General features: G+C 43.3%; 1 protein-coding gene across 1 annotated transcript in view; it reads left to right on the top strand.

Annotated features, from left to right (window-relative positions):
* The window catches only part of LOC144762241 (uncharacterized), an 875,873-nt gene extending 860,053 nt beyond the window's left edge, over positions 1 to 15,820 (top strand). Inside the window, exons 18-20 of the mRNA XM_078647384.1 lie at positions 5,537 to 5,707; positions 13,993 to 15,402; positions 15,719 to 15,820. Of these exons, the coding sequence (XP_078503510.1) occupies positions 5,537 to 5,707; positions 13,993 to 15,402; positions 15,719 to 15,820 (1,683 nt within the window). The remainder of the gene's footprint in view (positions 1 to 5,536; positions 5,708 to 13,992; positions 15,403 to 15,718) is intronic.
* Positions 15,821 to 16,636: the final 816 nt, after the last annotated feature.

Genomic DNA, 16,636 nt, shown 5'->3' with positions numbered 1-16,636 from the left:
GATCTAGATAGCGGACAACTGAGGTCCTAGACTGATGTTTTACAAGCCTGGAGTGCAATCTGAAGGAAGAGAAAAAGGATTTTACCAATTTTGTTCTAGCTTTTGTTGATTTCTTGTGCATTGTGAAACAACGTTGACAGTCCCATAGTTATAAAAGTCATTTGAACATAAGCAAGTCAGGTGATTCCTGCCACATGATCTAAGTTTGTAGAGTCTGCAAGTATCATTTTATTAAACTCTGTGTGGGGCGAGCGCCAAATCTTTAGCCATAACAGGAACGAGACAACCTGAACTAGATCCTCCAAAAGGCCAATCCGGCTTCCAAATGAGTAATAGAAGTGGATGTGCTCCTTGGCATGGCAAGTAACCTGCAGAGGGCTTGATTTTCTATTGTTTGAAGGTTGCCAGCCAGGTAGTAGCCGCAAACGCCAGACCCACAAGTCCTCTGGGAAATGCACTTGTTCTGTTCTAATAAAGAAAAATAAGTTCTCTGGTGGGTTTATTTCCAAGTCTTTTTGAAAGCCTAAAAAATTGAGTCAGTTGCCCTCTCGAGGTTACCTACTGCCTGGGACAAAAGTTTTCCAAAATTAAAATCTGAAGATAATGGAAATTGGTTTCTTTAGCTATGGGAATCCCTGCTATGTGGTAGGAGTGGAAGTTAGCATTCTTGGGACTTCTTATGATGGATTTTCTGGTAAGGTCCCCCTTTAAAATCATTAGAAATATTCAAGAAAAGCTGGAGGCCGTTGGCTGTAGTAGCAATTAAAACTGTGTCATCCTCATTTAATAGAACCCGGACAGCACAGGATCCAAATCTGGGAAGGTTTTTTCTGCTTGACGCTAACTTCTTCTCAAGGGAGTTAATATAAAAAGGAATAAAAAGGGGGCCAGTATGCAGCCCTGCCTAACACCCAGGTTGGAGTTAAATGCACTGGTGCAATCACCAGTTACACTATAAAGCACCCGCACTGTAGTGCCTTAGTGCAAGCGTTTTAATGGGTAAACCAGGGCAGGGTTAATCCCAGCATATCCCATCATAATCCATAGCGTGCCCCTGTCCACTAGGTCGAATGCACTCAAAAGGTTCATTATCAGTGCCCAGTTGATGAGTATAAGTTTGCTCGAAAAACATTGGGTGACATGACAGCAAGTGCTAGAAGGGGACAAAGTAGACCTCATGTGCCTTTGCATGGCCCGCCCCTTAGCTGCCACTAGACGCAGCCTTGAGAGAGCATGCCTGGAGCTCAATATACGCTTTACATCCAAGGCTGAAAGCACGCTTCAAAAACAGAAGTGCCAACATTATGAACATAGGGAGAAGGTGGGCAGGCTTCTGGTGGCACTACTGCGGCAGAGGGGCACAGGGATGGCCATCCTTGTCATTAAGACTGAATCTGGGGCTATTGTTAGCTGCGCACAAGAAATAGTGGATGCATTCACATAATTTTAATGGGTCTTTTATGACCCCGATGCTATGGCAATGATGGGTCAGGTTGATCCCTTCTTCTGGTCTGTCTGTCTTCCCACCCTCACCAACAAGAGTAGAGAGCTGTTTCAGGGTGAAATCACAAAGTAGAAGATAGTGCTGGTTATCTCTAATCTCCCCTATCGTAAGGCCCTGGCGAAGGACAACTTCTTGGCTGACTTTTAAAGTGGACGAACACTGAGGTGGTGCTGACCAGACGGGTTCCCCTGGCCTTTTCCCAAACAGGGCCCTGCTTAAATTCCTTCCCAAGCCCGGGAAGGAACCCCTCCTCTGTGACAGCTAACAACCCATATCCTTCCTCCACAGTGGCATTCTGGCAGCCTGCTTCAAATGGGTTATCCCTTCACAAGTGGGGTTTGTCCCGGATCAGTCGTCCCGGAACCATAGGTCCCCGCTGGCTTATGCCATGTGGCTGGCGAAGGACCTGCCAGGGGAGGCTCTAACACTGTCATTGGACACAGAGAAGGCCTTCGACTGGATAGAGTGGAGCTACCTGTTTGCCACACTCCACAAATTTGGTCTTGGCATTGAATTTATCTCCAGGGTCCACTGGCTCTATGGCTCCCTCTCGGTGTAGGTCACTTGTGATGGTTTTGTTTTGGATCTCTTTCCTTTATGCAGGGGGATGCAGCAAGGGTGCTCGCTATCTCCTCTGAACTTACATCTCACCATGGAACTCCTGGGCGTGGTGCTACGCCATTCAGAATGGATAGTGATTTTCCCACTCCGGGAGGCCCTTTAACACTCTACCTCTATGTTGATGACATTTTGCTCATGCTCTCAGATCTCTTCTCCTCCAAACCGGCATTGCTAGAGACCATCGCTGATATTGTGGCCATATCTGGATAAAATGCCAGTTATGGCCCTTTTGCTCTCGAGGGTGACCACCCAAGCTGTCATAGCTGGAGCAAGACCACTGACTCATTGTCAGTAAAATTGCTCTCCCACCCTCGCAGCTCCTCCATTAAGTAAGGCCTCCCCTGAGCTCCTGCACTCTCGAGTGTTGGTGTTCAAGGCCCTCCTCCAGCCACAGGTTATACCTGCCCCTCATTCCTGGTGGTCCAGTGGACATCTGCCTCCTTTCTCTCGCTCTGCTTTTCCTCTCCGTTTCACTCGTGAAGGTGCCATGTCCTGTACAAAAGCAATTCTGCATGGAACACAGGCACACTTTCTCCATGGTACAGGGATGCCTGTCTTGGAGTTAGGCAGCCAAATCAGCACCCTTGCAGGGACAAGGACAGGATTGTGTCATATTCTTTTAAATACGTTGAATTCCTGCCCTTTCCCTGTGACGCAGCGCAGTAAGGTGACTTGCTGCGGTAACAATCTCATAAATATGCCCTTCACTTTATAAAGCTCCTAATCAATTAATCAACCAGTCAAGTAATAATTTTGTTGATGTCAGCTCCTTAGTAATGGTAAAAAAGACCCAGATCTGATGTTGATTAATTAAATAATTAATTGCTTTAGTTATCAAATGTATTCTGATTGTAAATACTAAATGCTTTGATAAGGTGTTTAGAACCTACATTTATGGCTCAATAAAACCAAAGAACGTGGGAAGCAAATTATGTTGAAGTTCCAATGTTATGCTAAAATATTGAAGTTAGCTGCTGCACATCAGCACTTTTACCCATTATTTTTGTATTGTATTCAAAATGTGTTTGTACTGTTTAAAATAAGATTTGTGAAAAATATACTCCAGACATTTCTACTTATACAGGGAAATTAAGTACACTAATGATGGTTGCCTGTAAACCTTAGAATTTGATATTTTCATGATGCAGTGTTATCATATGTTTCATAGGTGCAGAAATGATTGACTCTCAATGGCTATTTTGAGTAACTGCTTAGATGTTTCAGTGAGTCAATGCTGTCACAGAAGAGGGTGGTGGGCATGAAGGCGTCCGCAGAATTCATACCTGGATCCGTATCACATTGGGCATACCTGCAGGCACGGCCCGTGTAGGGCGTTACACCTGGCGGTGATGTCAGACGGGGGAGGGGCACGGTGGGGGGTTGTAAAATGCGGGATATGGACGATTTCAGGTAAGTACTGGATAAAATAAATAAAACAAATTTCGTTCCGTGTGCTGCATCGCCAAAAGAGATGCCACGCGCGCAGCAAAATTCGTTATTTTTTTTTTCCGGTACTTACATGAAATCCTCCATATCCCGCATTTTACAACCCCCCCACCCTGCCTCTCCCCTGCCTGACATCACCGCCCGGTGTAACGCTTTATACGGGTCATGCCTGCTTAACTGGCTCAGTGCAGAGCTGCCCGCTCCTTTTTATACACCTGCGGTGTGTAAAGTGAATTCATTTACCTCGATGTTTCTCCAACTTAGGACCTGATTACGAGTTTAGGTGAGATTTATCAGACCTGGTAAACAACAATACCACAGTGTACGTTATTTATCAGGTGCGATAAATAACACTTATTATGAGTTATAGGGGAATAACATGCACATTTTGGAGTTTAACGCACCAAAATCCATATAGTTCCGTACATACCGTTTGATTTGCCCCTTTTACATTTCAGCTGCAGCAGATTGACTTACCAACATTTAAGGACAGTTGAGGTATTTAAGACATCCGATAGTTATTGGATGTGTTAAATATAGCCAAACTCATAACTAAGACCCGCGTGAAAACAGAGTTATACACATGGTCCAAATACTGCGTGTAAACATGGGTCAGAATTAACTGGCACGCTTGTAATCAGGCCCATAGCATCGTTTTCAGGCAGTACAGCTCTGAAACAGTGAGACATGTTTGCCTCTTTCTGAGCTGTGCTGTCTGACATAAACTCGAAGAAATATTGCATTAAAGTGAATTCACTTTACCTACTGCATGTGCATAAAAACATGCGCTTGGGTCTATTCTGAGGCAGAGGGCCTATCATAATAGGGAACCTCGTTGAGTGACTCAGCTTTTTATTTTAGCACAGTTCTTAAAATGAGTTCCTTTAGCTTAGAAAATAGTACACTCATTTTACTTATAGAACTTTGTGAAGGTAATCATTGTGGTAACAAGGTAAATTCAAAAATGTAATTATTTTAACAGACTGACATTATTATAAGAGCTTTAGTACATAATTGGATAATTCCTATGGTGGCTGTGAAAAAATGTTGTGCGTTGACATCTATTTGTAGATCAACACAAATGTTTATCTAACAGCACACTAGGGGCCCGATGTATGTAATCCCAGATTACCGATTCTTAAATACCGAATCATACCAATTCATTATTTAAGAACAGGCAAATGGGATGTAGGTAATTTTACCGAAAAAATTACCGAATCGGTAAGTTTCGGTAATTACCGAATCGGTAAATACCAATTTGGTAATTGCCATTCATTCCTATGGGAATGAATGCCAATTACCGAATCGGTATTTACCAATTCGGTAAAAGGGGGAAACATTGAAGGGTGGCAGGGTTTCACTTTGACACCCTGTTGCACCCCTCAATTGTGTATGGGTGCACAAGGGCATGTATGTCTGTAACATAGCACTGTTGGAAAAGCAAAAAAAATGCTTTTCCCAAGGTTTTCATTATTTACCACCAACTTGTAGTTGGTGGTAAATAACGAATCCTAAAAGGGGAAAAGCACTCATTTGAGTGCTCCATACAGAGCAAAATCGGTAATTTACAGATTCGGTATTTTAAGGGATCGGTAATTTACCGATTCCTTAAAATACCGATTCGATAAATTACCAAATCAGTAAAATTCCCACCTACATCTCATTTTCCAAATACCGGTCGGTAACTGCCGAAATTACCGAGTTTCGGCCGTTACCGACTGGTATTTGACTACCTACATCTAGCCCAAAATCTGTAAAATGATGTCTGATGAAAATGCATTTCTCCCATTTGACTTGTGAACGTATTTATATGTTTTAATAACATTGTTTACTGTGAATAATTGCATAGGCAGCATCACCAATAGTACTTTTATGTCACCATTTTAGGTAATGTTAGCTATCTTTTTCTATCCTTTAATTTGCTGTGGGCAGTGTCAATTATAACAACTTTCTGTTCTTTTTCAGGAATTGCGCTTCCTGCCACCATCAGAAATACCAAATTATCTTGAGAATCTTGTTTCTAATGTGACTGCAGCTGAAGAAAGCATAACTACATTTGAAACCATGAATGCATTAGTTGGTGTTTTGAAAACTGTTTCAGAAGTTACCACAAGTGTTGATGTCACCATGATGCAAGTAAGCTACCACCATCTAGACTTGAAAATGTCTTTCCTTGGAATTGGCAGACACAGCAGCTTTCAAACCTCTCTGTATGCCTGTGTGCCCACCAAGAGGCGTGACCAGGGTAATCAGCAGTCCCCCTCCTCTATGGTCACTCAGACCTATTGCTTTTTCTTAATACTTATTAAAAATCCGACCTTATCATTAAGGTAGACAATTAACAAATATTTTAAATAATTGTGCTGTTCCCTGACCAGAGATAGCAGAATAAATATTTAATAATACTTCTCAATGTTTCTCAATGGGCCAACTAGAGCATCTTACATTGAAATTAGCTGTTGAGTGGTAGTCACTGTAAAGGCATGTTCGTTTTAAAGTTCTACATCCTACTTTCACATCCAGGTATTATTTTCACTTGGGATTCTGAGAAATTCCATGGTTTGTACATAGCATAACATGTGTCTTTGTAGACAGCCTTCCTGTGTACCAATCTTCCTACCTCTTCAGTACCTGACCGCCTGTTATTGTACTTAAGGTTGCATATGCTGAGACAGACCTGAGGTCATGCAGCTTAAAAGCAATGAGTTCCTGCAGCTTCAGGCTCAGATGTTACAAGGTATTGCGGGTGTTGGTTTCCTGAGAAAAGCAAAGATATCATCTTTGCTCCTAATCCCAAAGGTAGGATTAAGCCTCAGAGAAACAAGTAGGAGGGAAGGACGAAGGCACGGGTGAGTACATTCTTTAATAAATATTTAATTGCCACGAGCAGAACCCCTGTTCACTGTCATCAGCCATGATAATTGGTGAACATTCCATGTGTGTCTGTCTAATCACTTCCGGGCAGAGGAGAGGTTCTAATTCTGCTGCCATTTAACACATAGCAGCATCCTTGAACAAGCATTGGCAAAGCAAATAGATCTGCCTTTGGCTTCCAGCCTTTTGGTGCTTTATGTTTTTGTCATGGTTTTTGCATAAAATTATTGTCCAGGAAGCCGCTGGACCTCAATCTAAACATAAACATTGGCTAAAACCAAAAATGTTGTTTTGGTCTCAAAAAGATGCATTGCCATAGAACTCCCTGGAACAGAAGTTAACCATTATGTGTGTTGATGTTCTCCTTATAAAGGTGAACAAGCTGCAACTCCACTAGTCAAGTAATATTTATTGTATTATTAATAAAAACGTTTACAATATAGATAAAACATTATGCATAACATCCATAAAACTCCAAAAGTCAGTTAAAAGAGGAAAACTGGCTCAGCATAATAAGTACTGTGTGGAGAGCTAGGATGAAAGTGGAATAGCAGCATCTAAGAAACTGGTAAGTCCAAATCAATGTAACTAAAAGAAAACGAGCAACCTGATGACAGAGTGTAATAGCACCGTATAGGAAATATCTAGGTGCACCTCAATGTCTCCAAAAGATAGCGAGCAGTATAACGACTTGGATCTGCAAGTTTATGGCCACTAAAAGCAGTTCAGGTTTCCCAGATGAGGCGAACCTGCCCATTCTTTGGGGGACAGCGTAGTCAAAACTCAGTTTCATGATCTTCGTGCATTTGCCATATTGCTCTGTCATGCTGAAGACCAAATGTACTGCCTCGTTGCAAGTTTGGATGCCATGAGCAATGAACAGTGGTTTTAACAGGCTGCGGCATGGCGTAAACTGTACAGGACCACAACAAAGTAGATGGGTAAAAAATGTGCTTTTATAATGGCAAAGTCGTCAGTTTTCTATTGCAGTGAGAGAACGCCACCTTGGGTTAAATTCCTTGATTTGTAGGCCCATTAGCCTGGCAAAATGGATTTGTTTTAAGCAACCTTTCTCTAGTGCACTCGACAGATAGGACTGTGGCCTGAGGCAGTATAATTCTGAGCTAAAATACTAATTCTCCACTGCTCGCAGTACTCTCACGTTTCTACATGTGTTCATATTATTTTCCTTGGATAGACTTCTTCAAGGCATATTTAAGCATGGCGCACAAGAGATGCGGTCCATTTAACACCTTTTTGGTCAATTTTGAGAGTATCAAATGCAAGTTGTAAGTGTTGTGACCATGGGTTCCCACTGTGGCTGAACATAGGAATGATAGCTGCTTTCATTGTGTTGGGCGACGCTTGGTTATCCTGTGGTAGTAGCTTACAAAGGATGCCATGCTTGCCCACATTTGAGCTACCAGACCAATTGCAGCCTCATCAGGCAGTTTTGTGAAAATGAAGGAAGGCAAATAACTAATAAGACAGAAAGAAAAAAGTAAAGAAAGAAGGAAAGAAAGAGGAAGGCAAGAAAGAAAATGAAAAGAAGGAATTAAAGATAGAAGGAAAATAGAAAGAACGAGGAAATAAGGAAAGGAAGGGGAAGAAGTAAAGAAAAAAAAGGATACAAAGAGTAAAGAAAGAAAGATAGGGGAAGGAAAAAAGGAGAGAAATAAATGTAAAGAAGGACAGAAAGAAGGGATGGCAGACAGAGTTGTAAGGATAGAGCACCCTCATGAGCTTATATTCAGAATTCATGTGACCTGCTGGAATGGTGTGAAAAAGCAGTAGTCTGATGAACAAAGGCCACTTTAAAAGTAAATTAGAACTACATTGGCAGGAGACACAAACTAATAAAATTGTAATGTGCCCTTTGCTCTCATCTGGTAGAAACCGTCCTGCTCGCACATCCGGATCTACAAACAAAGGCAACACTGAAGAAATAATAAAGCAAAAACAAAAAACTGGCACTGAAGGCAACCAACTTTTACGAATTATACTCCTTGTGAAAGGGCTAAGGGGCATATTACCAAAAACTAGCGATAATTATCGCTATGTTGGCTTAGCGGCAATATTTTTATCGCTGAGCTGCAGTGATTTTTATCGCTTAGGAACCTTGCTATTATCAAGGTTTATCTCCTAAGCGATAAAAATCGGCCGAAATGCATGAATATCACTGAAAAATCAGCGGTATTCATGCATTACCGAGCTAATGCTCTTAGCCATGTTATCCACCTACCATTGGATAACATGGCTAAGAACTGCTCAGGGGCAGGTGTTAGCTTTTGGAGATATTTGCGCTTAGGGCGAATATCTCCAAATGTTGGTAATAGGAGATAGCGATGTTAGCGACAGTTTCCAGTCGCTAACATCTTGGCACGCCCATTTTGCATGTCATTAGTGGTAAATTTCACTGACATGCAAAGCGGGGCCCAAGATGGTCGCTATCTCCTACTAGCTGTCGCTAACTGGTGTTAGAGACAGCTAGGTAATAGGGAGATAATTTGCAGTCACTCAAAGAGAAGAGAAGTTAGCCAAGGGCTGAAGTAGGCTCACCCATTGTCCCATGCTGTATGCAGAACAGACCAATGGATGAAGAGTGGTGGCTGAAAGCCCCTAAGAAAAGTATGTTGTTCCTAAAATATAATTCAATCAAAGGGTCTTGGTTAACGTCAGACTTGGTCCACTCCACACTTTGGGGCTAGTGTATACATAGCATTTGAATGCTACCCTAGCAGTGCAGTATTGTATATATACAGAATGCTTCCAAACCATGACTAGGCCCTGAAGTGCTTTTAGTAAATGTGAGAAAGTGGCTCTGTATATACTGGACCAAAGTAAGGTACAGTGTGTATGGAGTCCACAAACCCCAGAGGTATAACAGAGGTTAAAGTCAGGGCTGACCTTACTCTCTAAAGTGGTAGCTTGGTCGAGCAGTAAGGCAGTACCAGAGGACAGTGTAAAGCATTTGTTGTACACACTCAGTCAGAAAAAGGTTTCACACACTCAAGAACTGAACTCTAGGCCAATTGTTTTTATATCAAAAGATATAGTTGTTTTATTTTTAGAACCAACAGGTATCAAAATATACTTTTCTCAATGCGAGTACTCTCAGGTAATTACTTTGCAAAGAGGCAATAAACTTTGTAAACACAATAGGTACAGTGGTTGCAGTAGGCAACATAATTCTAAACACAATTTAACATTGAGCTCAATGGGTTTTTCTACATAAATGCAGCTGCTTACTTTATAGATTACTTTTGTAACTCGGGGACTGGATCCTAGATTCAGTCCTGAGGTCTAAGCTGAAACCAGTTTAGTAAAAACGTTTTAGTTATTGCAATGATTTTTAAAGAATATAAAGTTATTTTAAAAGTTGACACAGAAACTTGTCAGAGAAAAACTAGCAATGTTACCCAATGGATGGAAATTCAAGTCACAGGTAAAGTAGGTTCTCGTTACTTTTATAATCCAGGACTGGCCTCCTAGGTTCAGTACTGGGGTCTCTACCTAAGACAGGCAACTAATTACGGTTCAGTAGTTGGTACGATTTTTAAGGAATATTTGCAAGTTTCAAAAGTAGACACAGAAGAAATTTCAGAGAAAAAACAGTCAATGGTTTCCTATGGGAGAAAATTCAGGTTATGGGTAGGTACAGTTGAAATTACTTTTGCAGTTCAGTACTGAGCTGAAAGGTACAGTACTGGCTCCTATCCTGATTCCAGGTGAGTAATTCGAAATTTGTTACTTGTCTGATTTTAAATGAATATTTTAGAGTTTCAAAACGTAACACTTAGAAGATTTTTCGAGTCAAACCATTCAATGTTATCCTATGGCAGGAAAGTGAGTTATCAGTTTCCTGGTGAGTACTCGACTAGCGAAGGTAAGTTCTGGGCGTAGACTCAGGGGTCTCCCACGGTCGGAAAGGTACAGTAGGTACACCCTCAGCGGCACAGGGGCAGCCGGGTACAGAGAGAGTAGGCCCAATGCAATCCAATGAAGGGTAGGGTGCCTTCGTTGGTGACTGCAAGCAAGCAGGCCACACGGCTGTGGGAGCTGAGCTCCTGGTCACTTACTCAGGGCAAGTGGGGAAGTAGTGTAGGGTAGCAGTTGCATTTCCAGCGGCACTCGGGCAGCTGGGTGCAGGGTGATTTTGAGCCGTCGGGCGCTCAATGTTATTCAATTGAAAAGGTAAAAAGGGAACAAAGGCTGCTGACTCGGGGACGGACATTCTTCAGGTGCGACCATCACTTTGAGGGGTAAGTTGGGTTCTTGGAGAAGAGATGAGTACCCCAAAGGAGGGCACAGGGGGCAGTGGGGCGCCGGGTGCAGGGGAGTCTTTGGGTGTCGGGAAATCTTACCCTCGGCTAGTCGCGGTTGGAGGGGCCCCTGGTTCTGAGGCTGCAGGCGTCGTCTGGGTCATCGAGGAGGGTCTTTGGGCACTGGACTTTGGGTCCCAGTTGCCGGGGGACGTCCTCATGGTCTGGGATCACTCGGGCACGGGCCGGGCTTTGCGGTTGCAGAGTGGGCTGGATTTGCAGTTCCTGGCTGGCACCAGGGGAGTTGCTGATGGAGCAGAGCCTCTGATCATGGGAGTCCCAGTCTGTTAGAGGGTCAAGGCAGGCAGGTCCTCCGGGTTGTCCAAGGTTGCTGTCCGCAGAAGTTGCCGGGATTTAACAGGGGCAGGTTCCAGGGTCGACAGTCTGGTAGGGCTGGGGCCAAGTCAGTGGGTGTCGTCCTGTTGTTAGCAGCTTCACGGCGGGTCTTCTTCTTCTTGATTTCTTTCTTCTTTTTCTTATCGGGTTCTGGGGAAGGAAGGTTCAGGGAACCCCTAAATACTGGATTTAGGGGCGTTACAGGTAGGGCAAGGGCAGGGACCAATAGGTCCCTGTCCTGGGGTGAGTACACCCCCTAGTCTGCTCCTCCCTTTTGGGAGGGGGGCAGGAGCCTAGCTGTGATTGGGCAGGGCTCCCCATCTTCAAGATGGCCGGAGCCCGGGGTTGTGCTTCACCTCGCCTCTCCCACCAGAGGGGTGGGGTTGGCACAGCCTGGCACACCCCCCTTCCTGACGTAGCTTTTCCCGCCAGTCTTCCTGCCACAGTGGGGGTCAGAACTGGTGGGGGCCAGTTGCTGGGTGCAGCAAATGTTCTGGAGAAGCTCACAGAGGTGGCAGGCTTTTGCAGCTTCCCCCTGCCCATCCTGGAGGAGGAAACCTAGCACCTCGCTCAGGATGTGCATTGTTGCAGGCCTAGGAGAGCGGGGGGCTCTCCACCCAGGGGTCCAGCAACATGTCTGCTGTGTGGCAGCCCAGGCAGCCTCTCATTCCAGACGTGGATTGTAGGTTAGGTTTCAGGGGGCATCTCTAAGATGCCCTCTGGTGCATTTTACATTAAATCTCACACTGGCATTAGTAACGGTTTAATGTGCTGAGAAGTTTGATACCAAACTTGTCAGTCTTCAGTGAAGCCATCATGGTGCTGTGGAGTTCGTAATGACGACCTCCCAGCACCATATACTCTTAATGGCAGCACTGCACTTACAGTGCCCAGGAATGGCCCTAGGTACTGTAGGGGCACAGGGCTCATGCACCTGTGCCCACACCACTGGCATAGAGCACCCAGCTAGAGGGGTGACTGATGTATGCCAAGGCAGTGGGTTTGTGGGCATGGCACACAGGGATGTGTGCCATGTCAACTCTCTGTTTAGTTCTGTACTTAGACACTCAGCCTGCAAAGGCAGTATGTGGGTGTCAGGGTACAGGGGCCCTAAGGGTGGCACAATACGTGCTGCAGCCCTTAGGGGTCTTCTCTAGTCACCATGCCCTGGGTACCTAGGGTACCATTTACTAGGGGCTGATAGGATAGGTTTTAGTTTCAACTTAGTTTTAGGGAAGGAACACAGGCCCTAGGCACCTGGTTGGCAGGAACCCAGGGCACACTCAGTCAAAGCACATCAGCAGTTCAGAAAAAAGTGGGGGCATACCAATGCAAGAAAGATGGCACTTTCTCACAGTAAACTACTGGTGTTCCTAGCAATGCTAGTAGTTGTACTATACCAGGGAGGTGTGGTGGGGCCTGGTGGGTATTATGTGGACAGCCTACTATTAGGCCTGTCATAGACAATCTCTACGTCTGACGTTTTACTGCTTTGTACTTAGAACCTATAATGACTATGGTGGTCTTGGAGTTGGTCCCCAAAGCCACCACGCCTCCACCCCGCTCTAAGACCACCAAAGTCATAAGTAACATCCTGCCAGATTCCAACTTCTTTAGTCTCTGGCAGGCGGTTCTTCGGTGGTCCCACGGCAGTGCCTATTAAAAAAGTACTTCAATTGGAGCATCAAAGGCAGTTCCTGAAGGGCATGAATTGTCAAACCCATGCTCTGGAGAAACTGACGTTCATGCAACATGTGCCCCCCTGCATGCACCCCATGGCCCTGAGGCAACAAGGGGGCCTATAACACCCCCTTTGCGTCCTCACGTTTCATGCCGGGCTCACTGCCATGAACACTGTGGCTATGAGGAAACTAGTAATATGATTGACTATGCCGCAGCGGCACCGCCAGCACATTACCAGCCTTACACCACTGCAAGACCACATGGATCAAGGATTGCTGGCAGTAGTAGTGGTTCTGTGGTGCTCCAACCGCCATAGTCGGAATATGGTGGGTAGACCAACAGTATGGTGGACCATGAACCACCACCACGACTACGGCGGTTCAATGGATGTAAAAAGGCCCTTAGTCTTTCTTAGAGGTTTCTTCAGAGGCACACCTCATGGTAGTTCTTTTTCAGAATTATAACTTGATTATTTAAAAAAAAATTGAAGATTATAATTTACTAATTAATTTTTGCTTTCTATGATGATCAAATCTTTTAATGAACCCATGAGCTTTTAACCTTAAATCTCATCTCAAGTATCCTTGTTTATTTGCCTTGGACAAAGTCGAATGATGACTCAGACAGCCTTGAGTTTGTACATCAAACCTCATACTATTTAATTAGAGCATCAAGAGGCTTGAAAATCTAGAATGAAAAGCTGAGCTAAAAGTTGGTACAGCTTGGTCTAGTGGTGCCACACACATGACAAAGATTCACTTGGTAAATATTATGTTCAGATCACAAATAATGGTCTTAACTCTCAGTGTTGTGGGGATGAAGCTTCACAGCTGACTTTAGTTAACCAAGACATTCTTGATGTGAAAGTGATCTGACGTCCTGTGTTCGCAGCTCTGGTGGACGTCAAGTAAGCAGTGTTGCAGTTTTTTAAAGTCACTCCTAAACCATATTGTTTCACAAAGGGGGTCGTTTTTTGAACTTATCTCAATACATAAATATAATTACCTTGATCTTTCAGAGAAGTGTCACTCAAATTTCCACAGGTAATGCAATCAAATGTCACACACAAGCCCCCTGTAATCATGGAAATGCCACACTTAGGTAATATGAGAACTTTGCTGGTATGTCTGCAGTGGTTGCATTTGTCTTGCATGACTTTTCAGTGATTTCATGCCGTATTACTGATTTTCTCTCTGTTTATTTCAGAATTTTCTCAATACAACAGATGTGCTTGTGAAGAAGCAAGACATCTGGGCATCTGTGACTGAAATACAGAGGAATGAGGGTGGTTCTCAGCTTCTTCAGTCAATGGAGACATTTTCACAAGGGCTTCAAATAAATGACACAATCACACAAATGAGCGACACAATCATTTTACATGGGATTGTTGCAAACAACGATACTAACGACTACTATGAGAAGTTTGCTTTCGGAAACACAACAGGGAAGGTGAACATTTCCAGTGAGACTCTAGCGACTATTCGTAACTTCAGTTTAGTCACTATTGCTTACTCCTCATTGAACGACATTCTGACAGTAAACCAAAGTGAGACTGTGAATGGTTTGGTTATGTCAATGGTGGTCAGTAAACAAAAGGGCGCTAATGTAAGAGATAATTTTTACATATCAATGATGTTTGAAAAAATCAACAGCTCTCTACCAAATGCCTTGTGCGTCTTCTGGAAGTTCAATGACTATGGATCAGGCAAGTGGGACACAACTGGCTGCACAACCACTGAACAAGAAGAGCAAGTCCTTTGTACATGTGATCATTTTACACCATTCACGATATTAATGTCATCCTCGCCATCTGGAGGCAATACAACTGAGGAAGAAAAACAGAGACAGGTTACCTTAGAGTACATCACCTACATTGGTGTGGCCATTTCCATGGGAAGCTTAGCTATTTGCCTTATAATCGAGACACTTTCTTGGAAGTCTTTTACCAAGAATACAACTTCATACATGCGGCATGTGTGCTTGGTGAACATCGCTGTGTCGCTTCTGATTGCTGATATTTGGTTCATCGTTGGAGCAAGCCTCACACCACAATTATCCAATCACACTATCTCCAATGCAACAGCCAAACATACTCAAGCCTGTGATGCTGCTACATTTTTCACTCATATATTCTACCTTGCTGTGTTTTTTTGGATGCTGGCCATGGGCCTTATTCTCTTTTATCGTCTTGTTTATGTTTTGCATTATATGACTACAACGTGTATGCTGGCCCTAACATTCTCCCTGGGCTATGGATGCCCCCTCATCATATCAGTTGTTACTGTAGCTGTTACAAGTCCACAGAACTATTACAGAGAAGGCAATAGCTGTTGGCTTAACATGCTGAATACCAGGGCATTCCTTGCCTTTGTCATACCCGCCTTAACCATTGTTGCTGTAAATTTGATCATACTTGCTCTAGTCATCATTACTCTTCTGAGACCTTCTGTTGGAGCTCAGCCAAGAAAGGAAGAGAAGAACACACTACTCAAGATTGCTAAAAGTGTTGCCATCTTAACACCATTGTTAGGCCTGACCTGGGGATTTGGAATAGGTATATTGATAACAAACAACTTTACGCTCAACGTAATATTTTCTCTTCTGAATTCGCTACAGGTTAGTATGTGATGTGCTACTAAGCCTTTAATCTTTTATGTGATGCATTGAGCATAATTTGTTTACTTCAACACATGTTTCCAAATTAATCACACTCTTTGTGAAATGACCATAATGTTGACTATGCACCCATTTATTCTTAGGGATCTGTAGCAGCTCTAAGCGTGCTATCACTGATGTCATCAGGTAACACCTTGGTCTCCCTATTATTAGAACAAAACTCCTTGCAGGACTCTCAAGATCTGCAAGACTTGTGATTAATCTATCATGCCCTGTTGTTATTCCTGAATTCTGTAATTTGTAATCCTGTTTTCAGTGTTGCAGGCACAGACAGATATTTGGTGGGTACTTTGTTCAGCACAAACTCCAGCCACATGCCGCTGCTCCCAGCATCAAGTGCCTTCCAGTAGAATCCTAACGACATAACCACAACCTAGATTTGGAACGTGCTTTATGTAAAGAACAATGAGGTGGTAGTAAGGAGGCACTCTACATCTCCTCTCCTCCAATATCATCAAAGAGCAGTATTCTACACAGAGCAAAACTATGATAACTAAAAGATGAAGAAAAAATATCGAAACAATATAAAGGAAAAGGGAAAACACATTTGAAAAATAATTACATACATTGGTCAATAATTGCAGACTTAGGCTTAGGGACTCTAAACCACAATATTTACTGACAGTCTTTTAAGGGAGTCGGACACATGATCAGTTTTAGGTGTAGATCCTTATGCATTCTTACACCACCCACCAGAGGGGTTCAGATCAGGACAACAGCAATTTGTAAGCATTGGCTTGCACTGCAGCTTTATGGGCAGCAATGTTTCCTTCAGAGTTTTCAATGCCTTCTATACAAGAACAAGCTTTATCTTCCAAACACCAGCACTTCAGCATGTTGGCTTTCCTAACTGGTCCATGCTGTGAATTCACTGTTGTTTGCACTAGATGTATTTGCTGATATGCCAGACTTTGCCATCACTTAGGTTGGCTGCGTTGGTTAAAGCTTGTATTTTCTCCAATGGATCTCTCTGGGACAATGGTGTCTCATCATCACATTTCTTTGCAACTTAGATGGCTCATCCTCAGGGGTCCTCTGAGGGATGTTTCATATAATTTGTCATTAGCATAAGAATTGATTTTACAGACATTTGTGAGATAAAAAGTGCACATTTCAGAGGGTATTTGCCTTTCCCTTTAAGAACGTAAAAAAATATATATCAGCAATTGAATAA

This window comes from Lissotriton helveticus, chromosome 6 (genome assembly GCF_964261635.1).
Source record: "Lissotriton helveticus chromosome 6, aLisHel1.1, whole genome shotgun sequence".
Taxonomy (NCBI): domain Eukaryota; kingdom Metazoa; phylum Chordata; class Amphibia; order Caudata; family Salamandridae; genus Lissotriton; species Lissotriton helveticus.
Note: the sequence above shows the minus strand (reverse complement) of the source record. Positions and strands in the feature narration are given on the sequence as shown.